The sequence below is a fragment of the Staurois parvus genome, unplaced genomic scaffold (genome assembly GCF_062004578.1).
Source record: "Staurois parvus isolate SC_StPar_1 unplaced genomic scaffold, SC_StPar_1.0 ptg001302l, whole genome shotgun sequence".
Classification (NCBI taxonomy): domain Eukaryota; kingdom Metazoa; phylum Chordata; class Amphibia; order Anura; family Ranidae; genus Staurois; species Staurois parvus.
Genome location: NW_028319098.1, coordinates 3,319,980 through 3,345,531, shown reverse-complemented (window position 1 = coordinate 3,345,531; position 25,552 = coordinate 3,319,980). Strand labels below are relative to the sequence as shown.

Genomic DNA, 25,552 nt, shown 5'->3' with positions numbered 1-25,552 from the left:
ACATAGATGTCATACAAAATACTAGATTTTTGTTGTCGGTGTATTCATTTTTGCATCAACTGATTTGAGTAAAACTGAATATTTTGTAATCTAAGTTATTAACCTTACTTTCATGTAATGAGCTAAACAAATGTTCTATAAAACTCAGTTTTGTCAAAATTTTGGAAATTGTTCTTGTGTTCATTGAGATATTGATTAAAATTTTACTTTTCAAAAGGGGTGTACTCATTTATGGTGAGCACTGTATATTTGTAGGTTCAACTCCTAGAGGCAATCTGTATATAAGAGTGGTATAGTCAGCAGCCCTGCTAAATTAGATCAATTATTCCCAAGGACAGTCTTAAAAAACTGAGAGATTTAAACTGAAAGGAGAACACAAATAAACCACCATCACGCATCACTACCAGCAGGAAGCAGAGCCTGCATATGTGATGACTCAGTACGATGTCCCCATGTACATACAGTATATATATTAACAAAGTATACACAGTAACATAAAAGAAGGCAACATAAGCAGTTACTTCACACTGGTATTTCACACTAATTTGAAATTATTATTGGAGTAATTTTCTTTCAATTGTGCCAAGCTCATATTTGCTATATTTTCCAATACAATCAGAATATACATTGAAAAACCTTACAAAAATTACTGCTTTCCAAAAGATGGCAGTTATATTTTCATGGAATCAATTTTCCATGTTCTAAAGAAGAAAAAAAACCTAAATTGTTCTACTTTACCATACACAGCACTAGTGAAAATAACCAAATATAATTTTTTCTTTTATATAAAAAAAAGTTATATCTTACTGGGATATGAGAAAGCTAGAGAAAAATAAATGACTGGATTGAAAATTGTGCGGGCATCATAACACACATTGTTTGGAGTATACCAAATAGATCACATTTGCGTGAAATAAAAAAAATGGTTGAGAAAGACATAAAAAACAAAAGGATTCAAGATGAGAAATTCTTGCCCCCCACCCCAGATCTTCATAAACACATTAGAGGCATAATTTTTACAGGATACATCTGCTGCTGGAGTCTGTTCCGATGGAAATCCACTCAATTTGTCCCATTGCATGTATCTTCAGTGGTGCCTTATTAGTTACTGTGTATAGAACAGTATTATAAAAAAACAAGGTTTTTGCATGCATAGCAAATACATGGAATTGTAACACGGTAAGTTACAAATTGTGGCACAACCTAAATCATTCTGATACAACTGTACAGCAATCTGACCATTTGTGAAGAGGAAGTGATCACCCCAGGTCAGCACAAGCTGCTGGGATGTTAGCTGGAAAATTCTGTTCATCTCTGCTGATTAAATTTGCCACACACACAAAGGGATGTCATCATTCAGAGCCAAGCAGAAGGACCCACACATAATCTTATGTTCACTTACTACTCTGCTTTTTGACCTCCCCATTAGTGTATATTAGATAGCCCTAGGGCATTTCTATTTATCTCTGCATTATCAGAAGAACAGGAGATTGAAGAATTTCAACCTGGTTGACTGCTTGCAATGCAAGATTCTAGTGTCCTAACTGATATGTTCTAGAATATTCATAGTTGTTCAATACATGAAGCATCAGCTACTTGCATAGTCACAATATCTGTTTGTGATGGTGACCTTAAAGTGAATTTGTCTCTGTGCCTATTCAGGGAAAAGTGATGCTTTCTCATGACAGCCCATCCCCCCTACCACTAAACGTACCTTCCCCATAGTCTCCATTCATGATTTTCATCTGTCAGAGCCCTGAGTCTAATCCCCCTGTAAACTCTGTGACAGTGTTCACTACCACCTTGGTGAAAGAGGAAAGATTATGGTACAGGAGAATAGAGCAGAGGTGCAACAAAGGTGACTACTGGTAGAGGGGATTGTTAATAGGAAAACTAGTAACTTTTCCCTAAAGGGAGAAGTGAGAGATTCAATTTAATCAATCATCAAATGTGAATGGTTTAATAACAAACACTCCAAATTAGGAACTATCAAGTGCATAATATGACATAAAGGTCTAAGAGTGACAGTGCTAAATCAAACAGTACAAGTCTGTGAATTGGTCCAATCCAGTGCAATCAGTGAGGAAATGTGTGTAGGCAGAAACAAATACCACCTTTATTCCCCTTTGGATATTCCCTCACCTTAATACATAACCTTCATCAGGAGGGCCACATATGTGCACATTTAAAGCACAGATTCCATGTGGGTACCGGTGAAGAGAGTAAATGTTATAAAAAGCATCAATCGTGGAACTCCCAACAAAGATGTCTTCAGCAAATGATCCCAAAAGTCAACCCGGCCGGCTCAAGCAAATCACCAAACCCAAATGACTGGGATCAATATTACCATCCATGCTCAAGAAAAACTAACAGGAAACATAGTACTCACTGCTAAATAGTTTTAATCACACTCACTGTAATGAGATGAGAACCGCATGTAAAAATCTTGTAAAGTAGCACTGCTACGCTGGATAGGAGCTGTATGTCTCACTCAGTGGATGAGATCCATCAGCTTGCAGACAGCCTTCTCTCACCACACTTCCTCAAAGTTCCACACAACACGTTTCAAAATCTGACATCATCAGGGGCATGTGATTGTTATTTTAACTACTTATCAAAATGTTTAATTTTTGTTTCTTAAGCTTGGACAGTAATATTGATCTGTCATTTGGGTTTGGTGACATGCTTGAGCCTGCCAGGTTGAATTTTTGAGCTAATTTGCTGAAGACATCTGTATTGGAAGTTCCAGGATTGATGTTTTTTCAACATTTACTCCATTCACCGGTACCCTCATGGGGATTTGTGCTTTAAATTTGCACAAAATGGACCTCCATGTTCGGGGTCATGTTTTAGTTTGAGGGAATGCTCAAAGGGGAATAAAAGGTGGTGTTTTTTTTTTATGTGAACACACATTTACTCACTGATTGCACTAGAGTGGACTGATTCACAGACTTGCACTATTTGATTTAGCACTGATACTCTTAGTGGAGATTGTTGATCTCCTTTCAAAAAAGCAAGAATACTTGTTGCTTGCCCGTTATGCTGACCCCCTGGCTTCAATAACTTCTAATTAATTAACTAACCAGAAAGCAGTGTGACTGACTGACAGGCAACCAACATTTGCAGAATGACAAGTCAGCAATGCTAGCCTCCATGTTTCTCCCAGGAAGGGTTCTCTTATATAGGCTATAAGAAGATTGCCAAGACCCTGAAACTGAGCTGCAGCACAGTGGCCAAGAACATACAGTGGTTTAACAGGACAGGTTCCACTCAGAACAGGCCTCGCCATGGTCGACCAAAGATGTTGAGTGCACATGATCAGCGTCATATCCAGAGGTTGTCTTTGTGAAATAGACATATGAGTGCTGCCAGCATTGCTGCAGAGGTTGAAGAGGTGGGGGGGGGGGGGGGTCAGCCTGTCAGTGCTCAGACCATACACCGCACACTGCATCAAATTGGTCTGCATGGCTGTCGCCCTGGAAGGAAGCCTCTTCTAAAGATGATGCACAAGAAAGCCCGCAAACAGTTTGCTCAAGACATGCAGACTGAGGACATGGAACCATGTCCTGTGCTCTGATGAGTCCAAGATAAACTGATTTGGTTCAGATGGTGTCGAGCGTGTGTGGCGGCAACCAGGTGAGGAGTACAAAGACAAGTGTGTCTTGGCTACAGTCAGGCATGGTGGTAGGAGTGGCATGGTCTGGGGCTGCATGAGTGCTGACGGCACTGGGAAGCTACAGTTAATTGAGAGAACCATGAATGCCAACATGTACTGTGACATACTGAAGCAGAGCATGATCCCCTCCCTTCGGAGACTGGGCCGCAGGGCAGTATTCCAACATGATAACGACCCCAAACACATCTGCAAGACGACCACTGCCTTGCTAAAGAAGCTGAGGGTAAAGGTGATGGACTGGCCAAGCACGTCTCCAGACCTAAACCCTATTGAGCATCTGTGGGGCATTCTAAAATGGAAGGTGGAGGAGCACAAGGTCTCTAACATCCACCAGCTCTGTGATATCATCATGGAGGAGTGGAAGAGAACTCCATTGGCAACCTGTGAAGCTCTGGTGAACTCCATGCCCAAGAGGGTTAAGGCAGTGCTGGAAAATAATGGTGGCCACACAAAATATTGACACTTCGGGCCCAATTTGGACATTTTCACTTAGGGTTGTACTCACTTTTGTTACCAGCAGTTTAGACATTAATGGTTGTGTGTGGAGTTATTTTGAGGGGACAGCAAATTTACACTGTTTTTTACAAGCTGTACACTCACTACTTTATATTGTAGCAAAGTGTAATTTCTTTGTGTTGTCACATGAAAAGATATAATAAAATATCTACAAAAATGTGAGAGGTGTACTCACTTCTGTGAGATACTGTATATTACAATAACATCAGTCCCTGCCCTCAAGGAGCTTACATTATAAGGTCCCTAGCTCACATTCATACATACACATACATACTAGGGACAATTTAGACAGGATCCAATTAACTTACCAGCATGTCTTTGGAGTGTGGGAGGAAACCAGAGTACCTGAAGGAAACCCACGCAGGCACAGGGAGAACATGCAAACTTCAGGCAGGTAGTGCCATGGTTGGGATTTGAACCTGTGATCCTAGTGCTGCTAGGCGGAAGTGCTAACTACTTAGCCCCTGTGTTTTAAACTTGGCTTTACATTTCTTCAGTTACTTCCTGATTTCGAAGCTTAGGCAAATGATGTCATACATCCCAGGAATCTTCAGAAAGGGAGGAGGGGCTCAGCTAAGCACACCCTACTGCCTGCATGCCTAAGCTAAGGGCAGACGGATTCCAAGAAGTAAATGTTACATGAATAATCTGCCCTTACTCAAGATGGCCTTGACTAGGAATGCTAGGCCAGAGTTTTGCAAATTGATTTCTCAGCAAAATAAACCATAGAGATGTGGATGGACGGGGGGAGTTTGCTTTGAGTATTAAAAACAAATTAAAGCATTTTGGTTTGTGGTGCTCAGATGCAGTGTAGTTCCGCTTTAAGTGCTTTATTGCTGGTTCCTTAAACATAAGATTAAATAGTGTCCTCTAATAAAAGCAGTGAGAAAAACAGCAATAAAACTGCTGCAAAGCTTTCTGCTAGCAGTAATATCTGGGACAAAGCAGATGCTTAGAATCCTTAATTTACCCTGAAGGTGTACTATATATTCTGGCAGGCAAACAGTAGTCTAAAAAAAAGTTTAAACTGTTCCCAGAATTTTTACTCACTTTGTGAAGGTTATTGCAATACAGTGACTTAAATAGTGAAGAAAAGAAAAATCAAACAAGAACATGGAAGACAGACAGAGCCCTAAGGCCTGGTGGTAGCCAACCCCCCAGTAGACACACAGAGGCCTATAGCCGGGTGGCAGCCAACCCCCCTTTTCATTGTACTGCAGCTGCCATGAATAAGATTGAGGGGAAACAAGAAATTCAGGTTTACAGACCACAGGCTTTCTGTGCTCTGTTTGGCTGGACCCCCAGGCTCTGCAAGGACATCTGTAACCTGTATTTAACTTCTATGCTACAAAGCCAGTATCTGTATATGCCAGAAGAACAACAGACACAAAGATCATTAAATCCACTCTGAGATCATTAGCTATATAGAGAAGAACATAATATGATCTTAAAAAAATACTTTTTTTTAATATTTCAGGCATTTAACAATTTACATACATACAATAATAGTTAACAATTTTGTCTTACATACTCTACATTCACATCAGTTTATGCTCTCAAGAAGCTTACAATCTAAAGCTGGCCATCTACAGATCAAAATCCATCTGGTTCAGCAGGACCTGGACAAATTTCGCTCAGTGTGTAGCTGTCCTTGCATGACAGAAGTCAAAGGAACATGTTGGAAATCTTTGCTCGATTAGAAAGCTGCAGTCAATCAACTGCAGCCACTCATCAGTGATTTCTGACAACAGTGGGTGTCCTGGTGGTGGGGAAATGTCTCCATCCACCTCATTTGTGTGGATGGGGGAGTTGCTTAGTTTTTTTTTTCCATCCAGCAATCTGGATGAGTGAAAAAAAAACAACAAATAGTGTAGGGCCAACTCAATTCTCTATCTCACATGCATACATACACACAATAGGGCCAAGTTAGACAGGCGCCAGTTAACCTACCAGCATGTTTTAGGAGTGTGGGAGGAAACCAAAGTACCCAGAAAACCCACACAAGCACAGGGATAACATGAAAACTCCATGCAGATAGTATGCAGATGGTTGAGATTTGATTTAAGGACACAGTGCTGCTGGGCATAAGTGCTAACTGTTAAGTCACCATGAAATACTGAGAATAGTAGTTCAATAATCTTTAATACCAGAGCTTTATTAACCATTTCAATGCCAGGCCCTGTGCTCCACTTTTAAACGCAGTTGGCCAAACTATTTTTGCAATTTTTCTATTGCTTTTCTATTTTTTCCCTTACAACTTTCAGAGTTTGTAAAAGAACCCCCCTCCCAAAACTATATATTTTCTAAAAGCACATGATCAGTAGAATAAAAAGAAAAGTGCTACTGGTTTTAAAGGGCTCGTGATAACTACGCAAATGTTTATCAAATCCTGTATTAAAGTTAAAAACCAACAAATGTTTGTAAAGTTTAAATTGTGCCTTTTTGTGAAATGGTGAAAAATCTATGAGTAACCAAATTTCTCTAAACATCTGGAGGTTTTCATTTTTCACTTACAGCTTTCAGAGATTGTAAAAGACCACCCAAACCATAAATTTTCCAAAATCACATGACGAGTAGAATAAAAAGAAGGTGCTACTGTTTTTTTTAGGCTCCACAGAAGTTGTGTAACGAAAAAAAAGTTTATCAACTTGCAGTTTAAAAAAAAAAAAACCCACTAAAATCCTTATTAACATGCATAAACGTGACATAAATTCCTGCTAAATTCCTACTAAGGCTCATTCACATGGGGTGTACTAAAGCATATGCCCATGGAGGGCTTTATGAAGGGACGTATTTACCTGTACAGGTGCTCTGTGCATCTCTGTGCAGGCAGTCTCATTCTTGTCAATTGGGATGCAGTGGCTGTAAGGACTGATCTGCCATTTATGGAGGTGTAGGTGCATGGCCCCAAATGCAGACAGTGTGAGTTCAGGGACATGCACCCACGGATGTTAAGTTGGGAGCAGTGGCTGTGTCCATGCAGCCGCTGTGTCCTAATTGACATGAATGGGACTGCCTGTACGGAACACCTGTGCATTCCCCTGCAGCTGCTGTGTCCCAATTCACATAGATGGGACAGCCTGTATGAAGATGCATGGAACACTTGAGCATCACTGTGCAGTTAAACACAGCCTCGTTGTAGTATGCCCCACGTAAAATGAGGCCCCAGGCCTTGTTTAGACTTGTGGTTGGGGGGGAGGGGGGGGGACAGCAAAAATCTGCTGTTGAACTGCGTTTCTGCCACCTGCCAACTGTCCCCCCTTAGGCTGCAATAGGCAGCAGATGGGGGCGTTTACATGCTGCGGCTGCAATGCATCACTTTGCACCCACAGCAAAGTTGCTTCGCTTTGCACTCGCCGAACGCTACACATTCAAATCAATGGGGAAGTGCAGCAAATGTCCCCCAACCACATGCAATACACATGCTTGCAGCGCATTTGTCAGCACAAATGGGATTGAAACAGGTGGTGACGAAGCAGTACATCGCTTCCTCAACGCCTGTCAGTACATGCTGTCAGCGTGAATGCGGATTGGATTTCTCAGGCAAGGGAGACTTAGATGTGTGTCTAAGTCTACCCTTAGGCCTCTTCCACACCCTTGTTTAGCAGGGAATCTGTCTGCTGATCCCCGCTGAGCAGGTGGATAGCTGGTCCGTGTCCGCTCCACTTATGCAGAACAGACACAGCCTGCTGTCCTCTATGGGCGGTGGGATGTAAACAGACTGCCTGTTCCTTTACACCTGACTGCCACCTGATCTGCTTTTTGTTTTAAGCAGATGAGATTGGATGGAGATGGGTGAAAACAGGCATAAATCCATTTACATCCGCCACTCCATAAAGGATAATGAAGGGTCCGATTAGGTCCACCAAAAAAACTGACAGGAGGACCCAACTGGTCTGCCCATGTGAAAGGGGTGTTACTATGTTTTTTGCTTTTTTTTAAACAGGCACAATTTTTAAAAAATATATGTTTTACAGATTTCATTTTTTGAAAGTGTGTGCATGGAGGGGGGGCTCCTAATTCTAAACAGACCCATAAAGTCTCTGTTTTGAGACAGAGAAAGGGATTGTAGGTGAAAGAGATGGGAGACTCCTATTCATTCACAAACTGAAATATACTAAACAGTTTTTACTATAATTCAGTAATGAATGAACAGATGCAATTGGTAAACACAGCCCCCCCCGCTCTTCATCCTGACACTCACCGATCTCCCGGGCAGCAGCTGCAGCCAGCGGGAGCAAGGAGAACTGGCGGGGCTGTTGGGGATTGGTGAGGAGGGGGGACACTGAAGGGGGCAAAAGTGGCTGGATGCAATTGCTGGCGGGAGAGGCAGCGGTGGGAAGCTGACAAAGGCATCCTGCGACAGAGATCAGTGCTGGTGGAGGGGAAGAGGCTGGTGCTGGGGGTGAGAAAGGTGCTGGGAGGGATCAGTGGCAGAGGAAGGGATCAGTAAGGGGGGTGGGGGCATTTTAGCAGCCAGGGCAGCAGGTTAGGTGGAGGGACAGAACAGTAGGTGGCAGACAGGCAGTGGCGGTGGGTGTCACATTGTTGGTGAATAGCTCTGATCAACAGATTGCTGAACAAAACAATAGCTCTGATCAGCGGATGACAGAGTCTGGTGAACAGTTGTGCTAAAAGGTCATGGTCACTGGAGTGACCATGAGCTAATAGCAGAAGGAGGAATCTGCCATACAGAACTCCATACACCGTATGGACCTGGCAGCGAAAGGGTTAAAGTCTTTAGTACTTAATATGTAGATCTCAGCACATGTACCCTAACTGAAAAATGAAAGCTGTATGTTTTTTCTCAATCTTGCCATGGCAAGATCTAATACACTAAACTACAATTTATATGTAATTGCTGGCCTGAAATGCTGGCAACAAAAAACTCAGGAAATATGACTAAATAATACAGGTATTTTCATCAAAAAGAGAGGTTACTGCACATGTGTAAGTGTGAACAGGCCACGAACAAACAAAGGATTTCCCAGCACACTTACCAGCCAGCCTGCAAAACAACCAAATTGGCCCTGTCTAACAGTTTACTTTAAAATCAGAGGGTTTTGTTTGCACACATTTGTAAATATATGCATAAGCCACAGTGCCCACACCAAGGGACCTCTGTATATACTGCAGTATTAATGCTAAATTTCCAGAGGCTCCATAGTAGGAACACATATAAGAATGGATGAATAGCCTTTGCTGCCATTGTGCTCTTGCTGGGTGTCACATGCGCCCCTGTGCCTTTAAGAAGGGGTGGGCTGCCTCCCAGCATACCTACCCTTAATCTATTCATTCTTATATGTGCTCCTGTTATTAAAGTAAACTGCTTGGGACAATTTGGTTATTTTGCAGGCTGGCTGGCAAGTGTGCTGGGAAATCCTTTGTTTGTTTGCGATGTGTATTACCCTTCCATGTGCACCTTGCTGCAAAGGCCGGTTATAGGTTGGGGTGGTTGCCAGGTTTTTATAAGTGTGAATAGTCCCTTAAAGTAGAACTAAAATCACTATACTTACCTCCTTTCTAGGTCTGAAGTGGACATGAGCAGCATCCTCATTCGCTGATGCGGAATGACATACCTCCAGTGCATGTGCAGCTCATTTTACATGCCAAACAAGAATGCGAGAAGGCAGGTAGGTGTATTTTATTGCAGAAGGGATGTTGCATGTCACTTCTGCAATAAATAGACTGCCTGAATGTATGTTTTTTTTTAAATGCCATCAGTTCTGCTTTAAATACACTATCCCAGCACCTGAGGGCAGAAATAATTTATCTCAAATGCTAGAGCATGAACATAAGCCACATAGTTTATGTTACAGTTCTAGTTTACTGGCCCTTTAGCACAAAAATCTAAGCCTCCCACTCCTTTACTTGAGATACTCATTAACCATGTAGAAAACAGACCCCCTCTTAAGTTAAGCACAAAGCAGCCCCTGTCTCATCAGTAAGTTTCTTCTTGTTCCCTTTATAGGTGTGCAGGCATCAACCTATTCTTTTCATTTTTAAGATAAGCAAGATGGATTTTAGAATACACTTTTATATGTGTGAAATGCACACAGCTTTCCATTCTCAGGGAGTGACATAAACAACATTCCAGTGTTCCTGTTGACCTCACATTTGTCCTGACTGGTCATACACACTAAGCTTCATTTTCCTCCCTTTTCCCAGCCAGGAAGAAGAGTTCAGTGTGCTGCGGGCACATTACCTGTTTATGTAACTGAGAGATGTGCTCCACCAAATGGTTCTTCTCTACACGCAAGAGGGAGTTTTCCTGTTGAAGCCCAGAGTGTTTACTCTGTAAATCTGTCAGCTGCTTGTGCAGTGAATTTCCAGCCATCTCCACAGACTTCCTGCCTTGTTGTAGCTGCAGCACCTGTTAACAGTAAGTAGCTTTTTTATATCGTTGGGAGCATAATGTAACCCATGCAGTAACCAATGGCAACCAAAGAGATTTTAGTTATATTACATTGGCCATGCCAATGAAACATGATTTCTGATTGGTTGTTATGAGGTACTGCACATTGCAAATTACTTTGGGCCTTAGTATTATTCCTTAATATTATTATGCAGGATTCATATAATGCAGTTTTACAAAATTAAGGCAGGCAATACATTTACAATATTAGCAATCCTAAAGATTATTTAAAGTCAAACTTTAAAATCATTATATTCATTTCCACATTGTATTTTCATTATTTCTAACTTACTTGTATGAATCGGAATGATGTTGAGGTTTGTAAACGTACTTTATGCATACCCCCACACATTTACTTCCTTGAATTCTGTGATACGCAGTCACTATGTTCTGTGAGTAGGCACTGCTGTGTCACACATTACACAGAGCCTGCCTTCTAAACTACATAGGTACTGAGAGAAGGGGTTTCAGGAGGCAGAGTCAGTACAGGAATCACTGCTTGCAGGGAGCAAGGTACTATGGGATATGTAGTTGTAGTAAAAATTGATATTAAACAGCAGAGGAGAAGCTGCAAAGCAAGCAGGGAATCCAGGAAATTGTGGAAAGAGATGGCCAGAAGACAGGCAGAACTTACAACATGAATGGAGATTTTTCAAGTAAACGTATATTGGATTACAAAAATAACTATTGTTTGTATTGTTATTACAATGCTGATATTGTAAAATAAAAGTGTATGTTGTGACCATAGAACTCTTTTAATCCCTTCCTGCACAGCCCTGGCTTCCCTTTAATAGGGCCTATATGCCTGGGGGTGAGAAGGGTCGGCTGATCACATGACCATTGTGATTGGCTGTCACAGTGGTCACATGATTGGGAGCCAGTCCCACTGATTCTTGATCATTAGTACAGACTGAGAGCTGTTATTAACAGCTTGGTCACTGTGCTGGGAGTTTACTGTATGGATAGGGGTGAATGACAGGAATAGTGACAGCGGCAGTGATGTTGACAAGCAAGTGACTGCTGGGCGTAGGATCCCTTAAATTTGTACAACATGAATGGGGAAGGGGGGGGGGCAGTTTGGCATCTTTGCCCTGGGCCTTGTCCAAGTACTGATAGGCACTTCTGGGTTTGGTGCTGTCAGGCCTGGCTGCTCTGGCTAGGAAAGAAGATGATCCAGGCTGTGCTCGATCAGCTTCAGCAGAATGTAGAGATGATATTAAGGGTCTGAGAACCTGTAACCTACACTATGCTGTTACACAGGGAGGACCTTAAGCTAAAAGAAAGAAATAAGTAAAAAATGAGTACTATAAAAGAAAAAACAAAGAAAAATGTTTAGAAGCCCCAACCCCACGTCCATGCAGATATAATCTCAAATGTGCACAAACGGGTGTTCACAAATAAACCAGACATATTAGGTAAAATCATGCATGCCAAAGTGAGAACAGAAAATACTAGAACCGTCACTTACTGTTAACTCTCAACTAATGACCTGTAAAATGTTTTACAGCACCATCTATGGACAATTTTGAGTACCATAGTTTTTAGAAATTTTTACATTTTTGGTATCTACTTAATTTACAAAACAATTGGAACAGTCACAATTTTATTCTACATTGTCTCTGCTTATACAAAATATATAATGTTTTCGGAACCTTAAGTAACATTCAGGCCTGAAATGTGCATTTTTATATGCACAAAAATAAATAAATAAAAAAGAAGGGGGGGGGGGGGGGGATGTGCACGTATTGCAGAAATCTAATGAAATGTTTTGGGTTTTTTTAATTTTGGCCTGATATACCATTTAAGGTTACAAACACTAGATGGTGACCGGCTATGTATGCACAATCTGGACACCAAAAGAACACTCTCAAAAACCATCACTGTACAAGCTAATCCAGGAAATCGGCAAGTAGAGTGTCTACCATAATGATTTAGCCTCTGTACTTCAGACTTGCCAATTACAAATAGCAATATATTCCATCTCGTAGGTTCATGTAACATGTAGGATTTCAGACCCCATACTTTGATCAGCTGTTCCTGTTAAATACTTCATGAAATTTTTGATTATGCCCATAAAAAAACATAATTTGTCATAACCTTCAGGACATTTTTGAAACTTTTACCTGCTCCTGTGCTGCAGCACCTTTTTCCCTTTCATCCTGCACCAGTCTTCTCCAGTGTGATAGTCTTAGCTCTAGTTGTCTCTCATTCTCTTTCCCTGACACCAGCTCAGAGATCCTTTTTGTAAGGCTCAAACTTTCATTTTCCCTGAGTTGCCATTCCTAGAAGAATATAAGGTCATAAAATGATGTGGTGTATCCAAAAACCTGACAAAATACAACAGACGTACTATGCTGGTAGGTTAATTGGTTCCTGTCTAAATTGGCCCTAGTATGTATGAATGTGAGTTAGGGACTTTAGATTGTACACTCCTTGAGGGCAGGGACTGATGTGAATGTACAATACATATGTAAAGTGCTGCATAAATTGACAGCGCTGTACCTACAATATTATAAATAATAGGTGCAAGATATATTGGCCTGTGAGTGAAGTCTGCAGAAACTCATTGGTCGCATCCATTGATAACTGACTTTTCTACATTTGGGTAGATGCTAAGTACTAGAATCAGAAACAAATTATTTTATTTCTTAGTGGTGAGATAGCTCTGTTATTGTTATTGTCCCAGTCTTCCCAAAAAGGCCACTATGATGGTATCATGCTATAACCTTTGGAGTCAGTGGATGTTATACAATACCACCATATTTTGCTAGAATACATATAAGGAACATGAGACATATTCTTTGGACTTCATGCCACAAGGTGGCAAGATACATAGGAAAAGTGCATTTCTGTACAGCTTATTATAAACTTTAAAATAATAAACTTTAATTTATGACACTTAAAACCAACTTAGAAAATCACAGCTAAAAAATAGAGTACATATTTTAAAATGCTTACTTGCAGTATTTTTTTATAGAAATAATTTGGTATTTACTAACTACAATCTATTTTTAAACGTGTTAGAAAATGTGACCACTCCAGGAGAGTTAATTCACTAGAATAGCCCCCTCCCTCCTTGCACATAGTAGCCCTCTCCTCTTCTCGGAATTGTTAATTTACTGTCTGTGCTGACATAGCTCCTCTGCCCCTCCCATCATCACTTTTCATAACCTTATATGTAGCTGCTGGGAGAAAAGCAAAGACAAATACTGTTACTTCAATGACATCACTGAATCTGCTGGGGCTTTTACAGGTAATGAACATGCACAAATATGTTACCTGCACATTTCATTTTATTGGAAGATTTTTGCTGAAATTAAGGTGTCTTTAAAGCCCATACAAGTTCCAGATGGACACTAGTCATGTACACACAATCTGGCCACCAAAAGAACAATCAAGCTGTTCTAGTAGAATTTTGTTAAAACATTTTAGTTTTCAAAACGCTAGTTCAATTTTCTAATCGTTAGTGGGGTCAAAGTGACGTTTGTTTTCAACCTCACTTACAAGAAAAGTTAGAGAAAAATTTTCTCAAACTAACACTTTTCGACCAGTGAATAAAGTATTTGTTCAAGAATGTCCATTAGTTCCAAAGTCGAATGTTAAAAGCAAACAGAGCTTTGAAGTACTTTTCGAAAGTAAAATTTTCAAAAGAATGTTCATATGAACGTTCACTTGGAAATCTACTAGTGCATGACCAGCTTTACAAGCCATCATTGTACAAACATGAAAGTTTCTGTCTGATAACAGGGGAGACGCAGCTGTTTAGATGCCTTCCTGTTATGGGCGATAAAACAAGAAAAGCTGATATATTTCTACGTTTGTTCTCACTTTTTTTTTTTCTTTCTCATAACAGAGCTTGTGAGGGCTTTTATCCCCTGTATCCTTTGAGCTCTTTCTGCATTCAGCTTCACAGTTTATTACAGGAGTGATCAGCATTGTCATTCTGAGTGCCCCTGGATACTGGGTACTTCAGATCAATAACATTCCTCTCCAGAGTTTCATTGCCATACACCTAGTTGGCTGAATGGCAGTAAAGTCCATGCTAGTCTCTGCCTAGCGTGTGTATTTTTGTTACTGAAAAAGTGTACTGTTTAATTAAGGTTTGCCCACTCTAAACCTATACATACAGAACCGAACAGCTAGCAGAATGGGGTGACAGCATGTCTAATCTGACATCACAGAGCAAGTCCAGGCTCTGGAAAGATCCCAACCATATGGTAAGGGGCCTAGAAGCCTGATTGGCAGCTGGGTTAGCCTTTCAGCATGAGCTGAGAGCTTGAGCAAGCCACTCCTGCCAATTCCACCTCCCGACGCTCCAGTGAGCATTGAGGGGCAGAGCAGAGAGCCAGTGACTGACAGTCACCAACTCTCTGCAGACTGAGAACTGAGTGGTCTTTGATCGCTCAGTTCCCCTGTCTTAGAAGTGGCAGAGAACAGATAGAGCATTGGACTGATGCTGCATCCACCTAGGTAAGTATAAATGTTTTTTTTTTTTTTTGATGACCCCATATTTATATTTTAAGGCTAGCTAGTCAACTGGAATTAGGTTAGCCATGCATGAATTAAAATTTGTCTGGTTCAGCAGGAGCCATCTGAAATTCGACCAATGCGTAGCCCTCTGTTCAACAGAAGCCAGTAGTTAGGCCAGTTTTAGAGATAAGCAACACAAAACATTGTTTAAATCCAGCTCTAGTTTTATCATCTTCAGATTTTGTCTGGCCGATCATTTTCCATCAACTTTTAATTTGATTTCGTCAAGGCAGGTGATGCTTACAGGGTCACTCACAGCTTGGCCCATTCAGCATGACTTGGCCAAAATTCCTGTTGTATTTGGCTGCAAGACCCAGGAGTGCTGTGGAGGTTGGTGGGAGGAAGCACTGTGTGCTGCTGGCAAAACAAGATATCGAAATCCCCAGAAGTTAGATTGTCAGCTCTAACAAGCAGGGCCCTCTGAATCCTCCTGTATTAATTTGTATTGTAAATGTACTGTCTGCCCTTATGTTGTAAAGCGTTGCATAAACTGTTATTCTAAAAAAAATAATAATGTGGGGGGTTTTTCAGCAGACTTTTCAGTATGATTTCTCTTGATTGTGTTCAGTAGTGTGTAGCAGGAGAGGTAAGTATTTACACTTCTTTTGCAGGTAGAGCTTAGCAGAGATTGTTTTTGACCTGACAGGGTTGCTTTAAAGCCATACAATATCAAATTATTAAAAGACAGGATTAAAATTTTGTATCGTGCATAGGTTTCTCTAGAATTGTATCGGACGCTTTTTTTTAGCATCTTGTTTTCAGTTACCTATCTCACCATCTCAATGCCCCTGATGTAGATTTTTTTTTTAAACATGATTGTTTATTCTTTGTTCATGAGCTATGGTAGAGGATGAATAAATCCATCCTAACCACTATCAGTCATGAAGCTATTACCACGTATTCTTACTTTAAGGAAAATGATTGTGTCTGTGAATGGGGCAACGGACAAATAACAAACCGCAGGATGCTGTTTCCAGACTCAGGTCTATGATGATGCTGAAATTGATATTTGTGTTTAAGGAAGTGGAGCATTTTATGAAAATGTGGGTGTTTGTCTTTCTGCAGTGGAATGTCATCATGTTATTCCAGCCTGCGTGCTGATAGGAACTGACACAGTCCTATAGACAAGGGAGATCACTTTTCTACTTTTGATGTTTTCTCTCCTTTGCTGCTACAACAAGATGTGCTGGATGAGATAACATAAAAGGATGAGATATGACCAGAGTAACCTGAAACGAACATGCCTTTAGAAGTAAAAAGTCAACTGAAGAAAAACCTGGGTGCATTACTAGTATTGATTACTTTTGTGCTCATCATCTCGAATAAAAAAAACTGCAGATGTGCTCAAATTAATGCTCTTAAGGTTGTCCATCCTACACTGCCTAGTTACTGTAAAACAGGCTAATCTGTTCTACTGTACAAAAAATGGCCACTGCTTCAGTCTATAACTGACCTGCACAGCAAGGAGCACATGGAAGAGCTACGCATGTCAAACAGTAAAAGAAAATTCCCAGCTCAACTTACCAACCAGCTTGCAAACAAACCAAATTAGCCTGTCTAACAGTATGCGTTAAAAACAGGGGTTTAGTTAGCACACATTAGCAAATACATGCGTAAGCTGAAGAGCCTCTTCATGGCACCCCGATATTCTGCAGTCCATAACTCTACAAATTTTGAGAGCCCCCATTGTAGAGGCACATGTATTTAATGGATAGACTGAGGGCAGGTGAACCTGACGGAGCCCACCCCTCAAAGGCACAGAAGCGCACTGGACACCCAGCACATAGCACAATGGAAGCCAAGGTGTCCAGTGCGCCCCCTCATCAACAAGTCAAAAGTACAAAAAATGGCCACTGCCCCAGTCTTGACCTGATGGTGAGGGGATGCACTGGACACCTTGGCTGCCATTGTGCTATGTGTTGGGTGTCCAGTGCGCTCATGTGACTTTAAGGAGGGGTGGGCTTCCTCAGCTTCACCTATTTAATGGATAGACAGAGGGCAGGTGAAGCTCAGGAAGCCCACCCCTCCTTAAAGTCACATGAGCACACTGGACACCCAGCACACAGCACAATGGCAGCCAAGGTGTCCAGTGCACCCCCTCACCATCAGGTCAAGACTGGGGCAGTGGCCATTTTTTGTAGTTTTGACTTGTTGATGAGGGGGGCGCACTGGACACCTTTGCTGCCATTGTGCTATGTTCTGGGTGTCCAGTGCGCTTCTGTGCCTTTGAGGGGTGGGCTCCCTCAGGTTCACCTGTCCTCAGCCTATCCATTAAATACATGGGGGCTCTCAAAATTTGTAGAGTTATGGACTGCAGAATATCGGGATGCGATGAAGAGGCTATGCAGCTTACGCATGTATTTGCTAATGTGTGCTAACTAAACCCCTGTTTTTAACGCATACTATTAGACAGGCTAATTTGGTTTGTTTGCAAGCTGGTTGGTAAGTTGAGCTGGGAATGTTTCTCTTTTATTTTCAATCTGTTCTACTACTGAGAAATTTGCTATGTGTCTGGGCATCTTCTAAGTATTAGAGGGTCAGGCGAATGTGTTTGAAGTGTAAAGCTGGTCATAGATGGATTGTTTGTTTGTTTTCTCCGTGCAGCCGCTGATTGAGAAAAATTATCCAACAAATCATTTGACTGACTTCTGTCCCAGGTGAAATGGCCAAATTTTGATCCACCTATGGCCAGCTTAAATATAAAAGGTGCCAGGTGGACATTTTTGTCAGCATTTTGACAAAAAAAGAATGGGGGAAAGGAGGGTTGAGTGAGTGTGTTGCCCTTGCATTTCTATACATAAATTAGTATCAGGAATGGCCTGGTATTTTTTTTAGGAAATTCCATAGCCTCAAACAGCCTAAGAACAAGACACATCAGCTTGAAAAACAGGTAATTTCAACTTGATCTAAGACAAACGTGACAAAATTAAAAATTGATTTGTGAAACTGGAACTTTCATCATCACTTTTTTGGACATCAACTTCCCCATCTGCAGATAATTGAAAGATCATACAGAATATGCATTTCCTGAAATTACAAGTACCATTTCATTATGATTTACCTCTGCCATGTGAATATTTAAAATGTATTATTTTTCCAGCAAAGACATCGCTTCTGGTAAATAAACAATTTTGCAAATGAAAGGTCCACAGGTCTGGAGAGTATTTTCTTATGTCTGTTTGTAACTAAGCTCTCAACCACACCAGCTAGTCATTATTTGGGGGAAAGGTTGATCTAGCAGGTTAGCAAACCTGTTTGCAATTGCAATTGTTCTCTGCTGACAGAAGTGGTGCAAACAGCACCCTCCACCACCCTCCCTTCTCCACTGACATAAACATGAACGCTGGGACCCCTACCAAGTGATGGTGGTATCTGCCAGAATTTGGATTACAAATGAAGATTTGACATTACTTAGAAGTCTATGGACACCATTAAAGCTGGCCATAGATGGAGTGATTTTCTTTCCTGCAACCACAGGTGCAGAAAAGAAAATTGCTTGATTCCCCCATCAACACAGTCAGAGTTGATGGGGGAATCACTCCTACGGAGCCATTGTGTTCTCCTGGCAGGGGTAGCCATCCCCGCCAGGAGAACACATTGATTACTGCTGGCAGCTATAATAGTAGCTAGCAGTAATCTCACGTAAAATTCGGCAAGCTATATGTACCCAAGTTGATCAATCGATCAACTTGGGTACATTCAGCCTGCTCATATATGGTTCAAATTTCAGCCAGTTCCTGCTCAATTGGCTGAGATTCGAACTGTCTATGGCTAGCTTAAGCTTGCACAGGTGATTTAATCACCTTTAGTGCCTGGTCATACAGTGAATTGAAATCGCATCTAATGAATGGGAATGTCAGTGCCTTAACATGTGCGATTTGAACGTTGAAAATCTTCACAAATAGCAATAAAGTCTTCAGTGTGACCGGTGACTCAATTAACAATATGGTAGTCACAGAAGGAAATCCTACAAACATGGCATGTTGGAGGTATTTTAAATCAAGCTAAAATGCACTGCCCATATTGCTTATGTATATTTGTGTGCAATTGCCACAACATACTGTCTCTGCACAATTAAAAATTAATTAATTATTAAAATAAAGGCAGCCATAGATGAGGAGAAAGCCAAACATTCTGTCAGTCAAAAAACAAAAATTGCTGATATGATTGTGCCATCATTTGTTTAGTTTTTCTGAAAAAAAAAACAAAAAAAACATAGCTTGCTGGATCAGGCACTTCGTTTGGGGAAAGAAAATAGAGTATCTCCGCTGACCCACTACAGGTGAAACTCGAAAAATTAGAATATCGCGCAAAAGTTCATTTATTTCAGTAATGCAACTTAAAAGGTGAAACTAATATATGAGAGACTCATTACATGCAAAGCAAGATAGTTCAAGCCATGATTTGTCATAATTGTGATGATTATGGCTTACAGAAAATTAGAATATTACATGCAATCAATAAAACAAGGATTGTACATAGAACAATATCGGACCTCTGAAAAGTATAAGCATGCATATGTACTCAGTACTTGGTTTGGGCCCCTTTTGCAACAATTACTGCCTCAATGCAGCGTGGCATGGAAGCTATCAGCCTGTGGCACTGCTGAGGTGTTATGGAAGACCAGGATGCTTCAATAGCGGCCTTCAGCTCTTCTGCATAGTTCGGTCTCATGTCTCTCATCTTTCTCTTGGCAATGCCCCATAGATTCTCTATGGGGTTCAGGTCAGGCGAGTTTGCTGGCCAATCGAGCACAGTAATCCCACGGTCATTGAACCAGGTTTTGGTGCTTTTGGCAGTGTGGGCAGGTGCCAAGTCCTGCTGGAAAATGAAGTCAGCATCCCCATAAAGCTCGTCTGCGGAAGGAAACATGAAGTGCTCCAAAATCTCCTGGTAGACGGCTGCGTTGACCCCGGACTTTATGAAGCACAGTGGACCAACACCAGAAGATGACATGGCTCCCCAAATCAACACAGACTCTGGAAACTTCACACTGGACTTCAAGCATCTTGCAGTGTGTGCCTCTCCATTCTTCCTCCATACTCTGGGTCCTTGGTTTCCACATGAGATGCAAAAGTTGCTCTCATCAGAAAAGAGGACTTTGGACCACTGAGCAACAGACCAGGTCTGTTTTTATTTAGCCCAGGTAAGACGCTTCTGACGTTGTTTGTTGTTCAGGAGTGGCTTGACAAGAGGAATACGACGTTTGAAGCCCATGTCCAGGATCCGTCTGTGTGTGGTGGCTCTTGATGCACTGACTCCAGCCTTAGTCCACTCCTTGTGAAAGTCCCCAACACTTTTGAATGGCCTTTACCTGACAATCCTTTCCAGGCTGTGGTCATCCCTGCTGCTTGTGCACCTTTTTCTTCCACACTTTTGCCTTCCACATAATTTTCTATTAATGTGCTTTGATACAGCACTTTGGGAACATCCAACTTCTTTTGCAATTACCTTTTGAGGATTTCCCTCCTTATGGAGGGTGTTAATGATGTTTTTCTGCACAACTGTCAGGTCAGCAGTCTTTCCCATGATTGTGATTCCTACTGAACCAGACTGAGAGACCATTTAAAGGCTCAGGAACCCTTAATTAGCTGATTAGAGTGGGACACTTTGGCTTAATTAGCTGATTAGAGTGGGACACTTTGAGTTTAGAATATTGCACCTTTTCACAATATTAACATTTTTCTGAGATTGTGGATTTGGGGTTTTCATGAGCTGTAAGCCATAATCATTACAATTATGACAAATCACGGCTTGAACTATCTTGCTTTGCATGTAATGAGTCTATCTCATATATTAGTTTCACCTTTTAAGTTGCATTACTGAAATAAATGAACTTTTGCACGATATTCTCATTTTTTGAGTTTCACCTGTATGATGCAAAAAACGAGCGATTCGGCGATCGACACGATTTGCATTTGTTTTTCTACTCATCTGTGGCTGGTTTAACTCTTTACGGTTTCCTAGCAATCTATGAGATGGCTGAAAAATTGCTCACACAGTACACTGTACACTGTATTGGTTGGTTAAAGAAAAGCAACTTGTATTTGTAACAAGTAAAGGGTACTGGACAGTCTCTGGGCGGAGTTAATTTGCACTAAAATAGCTAATCTGGCCTGATTAGTGGAACCACCCAAGACAAGATAAATAAACCAAGGGCGTGAGAAAGTGAGACAACAATTGAAAATGCAAGCATGAAGGGTCATAAACTGTTTAATGCCCTGTGGTATCAAGCAGCAAGATTATTTGTTTATATAGGTGTTGTTTTAAATACACACTGTACTATAGAGATTTCTCAGTTGAGCTGTTGCAAGGCCAAAATCTATTGCTATCCTGATGTTGAGCATCACTAAATAGTCTGTTAGCCAGTCAGTGCTGGTTATCACACACAGGGATTTTCAAATTGTTGGAAGTTTTCCTTAATGCAGGCCATAGACGGGTCGTTTATCGGCTGAATTTTCGTCCACACGTAAAAATTGGCCGATATTCACGCCATTAGTGGGGCAATACCGTCGGCCGTTTTTCGCGGATCTTCTTGTTTAATTTTATCAGTCAAGCTGGAAAATCCACGAAAAATCGGCCGATAAACGACCTGTCTATGGCCTGCCTAAGAGTGAGGGAGGAGAAAGGAGAAAATTATTGAATGAGTGCTGTGGTCACCATAGGGGAAAATCATAGAAAGAACATTGCTATTGCAACTTACCTGAGGACAATTATGTATTCCTCTGCCATCAATGTCGGAGAAATATTTGCTCACCTATGGCCACCTGTATTGCATGTATACCCAGACTTGACTGGGTTTATGCAAGAAGTATGAAGTATGAGTATGAAGTATAATTTGTAGCCACACCAAAGTTTCTAAAAATATACTGATCAGCCATAACATTATAATGACCCATTTAATATTGAGTAGGTCTAACTTTTGCCTTTAAAACTGCTCTGACCCGTTGCAGCATGGCTGCCACTTAACCTCTGAAGGTATATTGTGGTATCTGGCACCAAGCTGTCAGCAGTAGATCCTTTAAGCCCTGTAAATTGCGAGGTGGGCTTCCATGGATCAGAAGCTACAGAATTTAAAAGGAAATATAGACTTTCTTTTTGGTATTGAAGAGTTGTCAATCACAAGAGTACCTGAAATCAATAATAGATATTTTGGCATATATAACAGTTCACATATTCGTTTTTTCAACTGTAGGATTCATTGTTTAGCCAGAGATCTACATTTCACAACACCTATACTCAAAGTTCTGGTTCACGTTACGGGTTCTATTTATAATAATATGTTTTTACACAACTTTCACCTACGATTTACAGCGTAATCCAATAATAAAAGTGTGTGAATCTTGGATGAAAGTTTTGTGAATCTTGTGTGAAAGTATTACACCGATCAATCATTATAATTGTCATCAACCACCATAACATTATAACCACTCACCTAATATTGAGTAAGTCCCCCTATTACAGCCAAAACAGCCTTGACCTATTGAAGCATGGATGGCACTAGAGCTCTGAAGGTATGTTGTGGTATCTCACCCAGCCATCAATCACAGATCTTTTAAATCCTGTAAGTTGCAAGATGGGACTTCCATGAATCGGACCTCCGTAACATCCACATGAATGGCAGGACCAAAGTTTCCCAGCAGAAGATTGGCCAAAGCACCACACTGCCTCTGCAGGCTTGCATTCTTCTTGTACTACATCCTGGTGTCATCTATTCCTCATGTAAGTGACACACATGCACCTGGCTGGCCATTCACATGGTGATTCATCAGTCCAAGCCACCTTCTTCCATTGCTCTGTAGTCCAGTTATGATGCTTGAAAAAGGATTAGCCACTCTCACACTGCGAACATTGGCCAAAGCACCACACTGCCTCCTTGACAAAAGAATAGCCACTTTCACACCGTGCTGTCACTTATGTAGCAATGCCACTCTTAGCTGCACCCGGCACAAAGATTTTCCAGCTCCAGGGAACACAATCTAGGTGCCAGCATCCTGAGAGCAATTGTAACTGAGTTAAGTTAATAAAGTAAGTAACCTATTAAACGCCACCACCACCTTTTTACCGAGAAGGTGGAAACTCACAATCTTAGCAATAACAACAATGATTTTAAAATAAAAATGCACTGTCACCATAGACAAGTATGTCCAGAAATATGTAATACAGTAGCACTCTTGAAGAAACAAGGATTCTTTAGTTTGCATTAAAAGCCTTAGGGACAATTTCAACACTTTTCAAAATAGGGTTTAATAATGAAAAGGTCAAACTGGTGCAAATAAAATATTTACAGAAAAAAAGGTATTGCAAGGATATAAAGAGACAATTAAGCAACAGAGAATAAAAAAGGAGATAAAAATGAATAAAAAAAATGTGCATTTATTATTTTTTTGTTAGGAGCCTGTAAAGCATTGCACCAACGATCAGCAGATCGCTGATGCCATGCAGGTCCTGCACACGGTCAGTGTAATTGCTTGCTTGTACATCCTGTACGGGCAAGCCAATACTTCCTGACAAGAAGATTCAATGAACTACCACAGCACTGGCAGCGCCATGATAGTTCAATGAGGACTACAGAACACTGTGGATGAATGACATGGCGGTGTGGGCAGAGCCCCAAATGGCCACGTTGTTTTGAAAACTAAAGGCTAGTACAAGGTACTTCTCCCTGTACTTTAGTCACAGGGAAGGGAGGGCAGTGGGCAGCGGAAGCAGGATAGGGAACTTATCCTTAAAGGACAAAAATGGCTTTCTTTTTGTGAATATTGTTTTGCAACAATTTTTTTTGTTCACAATCCTTAGACATTTAAATGTAACAGTGTTTGTTTAAAAATAAATAGTGCTACTGCACGTAAAAAGTGTGCATTATGTAATTTGTCCTGTTTAAAATGACAGTAAAATTATGATTTAGGTACAAAGCATTGAAAAGTTATTTACAAATGAAGTAAATCTAATTTTTTTCAATTTTGAGCTTTTTTCAACGTGAAACATGTACATATATGTTAAAGGTGTAAAAATGTTAATGAACAAAGCAAAGTAAAAAAAACCAAAAACTTTAAATCATTAACCCCTTCGTGCCTAAGTACAATTTTGCATCTTTTGACACATATTAGCAAAACTGTACATATTATCACAACTACTTTGTGCATCCAGAAACAATAGTGCGCAATTTGCTTTTTTTTTATCCTACCACCAGGGGCGGACTGACAATTCATGAGGCCCCCGCGCAATAGGGGATCATGGGGCCCCTGTGTCCTTGCCCAAACTCAAAAAAGCCTATGAAAAAGGTATCAGGGGCATCTCATGGGGCCCCCTACTGACCCCAGGCCCTCGGGCAGTGCCCGAGTTTCCAAATGGTCAGTCCGTCCCTGCCTACCACTAACTGAAACTAATTTAAAAATTTAGAAAAAAAAAACCCTGACCAAAAAAAAAAAAAAGACTGACCCTGACCCTTGACTCAAACACTAACCCTGGCACAGATCTAGATCAAACCTTAATCTAGGTATTTTTGTTTATTTTTTTCATTATTTATTTATTTATTACACACGCTTGTTTTATTTCTCTCTGAAAGGACAGAGAGAGATACAATGTAAGAAAACAAGGGGGAAGGGATTCACAGTGACTGACCAATCAGAGGCTATCACAGCAATCAGGTGACCCGGAATTGGGAGTTCCGGGTCCTGATCGTTAGAATGGGACCCGGGGCTCTCAGTGTCACACCGGTCTTTGTGCTGGGAGCGTGCCATGCGTCATGCTCCCAGCAAAAAGACAGGTATGCAAATTAGCGGTCCCAAGGAAAAAAAAATCCCAGTTCTGTGAGGCCGCTAATTTGTATTCAGCAGGCGTTGAGGGTTTAATAGTTTATAGCATAGAAATGAACAAAACAAAAATTCAGCAGGAAAATAATAATTAATTGGAGAAGGAGAATAAGAAGTTAATTAGGGCTGATTCAAGTAAACTAAGAGTTAATAAGGGTTTAAACAGAGAAACATTCTCGACCACCCTATAGCAGAAATACTGCTACAAGGCGGCACGGGTGCGCAAAATCACGTATATATACGTGATTTTGCAGTTCTGGGTAGGGGGTGTGCGCCCTACCAGCACCGCCATTCGCGGCTGTCAATCACCTGGTACCAGCCGGTGATTACTCACCAGCACCCGGTGATTGCCAAGGATCTCCGCCGGGGAGGAGAACGGTTTGTAAACAAAACAGTTCTCCTCCCTGTCAGCTCGTGCACACTGCTTTGGATGGCTGTGCACAGCGCACTCATCCTAAGCAGTGTGCTTACAATTAAGCACACGGACACAGCCCAATAGTAAAACACACCCAGCACACAGTTAACCCTTTGATCGCCCCTCATGTTAACCCCTTCCTGCCCAGTGCCATTAGTACAGTGTCAGTGCTTTTTTTTTTTAGC

At 41.1% G+C, this 25,552-nt stretch overlaps 1 protein-coding gene across 1 annotated transcript in view; it reads right to left on the bottom strand.

Annotated features, from left to right (window-relative positions):
• The window catches only part of LOC149437160 (uncharacterized), a 96,012-nt gene that overhangs the window by 7,000 nt on the left and 63,460 nt on the right, over positions 1–25,552 (bottom strand). The window contains exons 9-10 of the mRNA XM_089661001.1: positions 12,731–12,889; positions 10,398–10,565 (exon numbers count right to left, since the gene is read on the bottom strand). Of these exons, the coding sequence (XP_089517127.1) occupies positions 10,398–10,565; positions 12,731–12,889 (327 nt within the window). The remainder of the gene's footprint in view (positions 1–10,397; positions 10,566–12,730; positions 12,890–25,552) is intronic.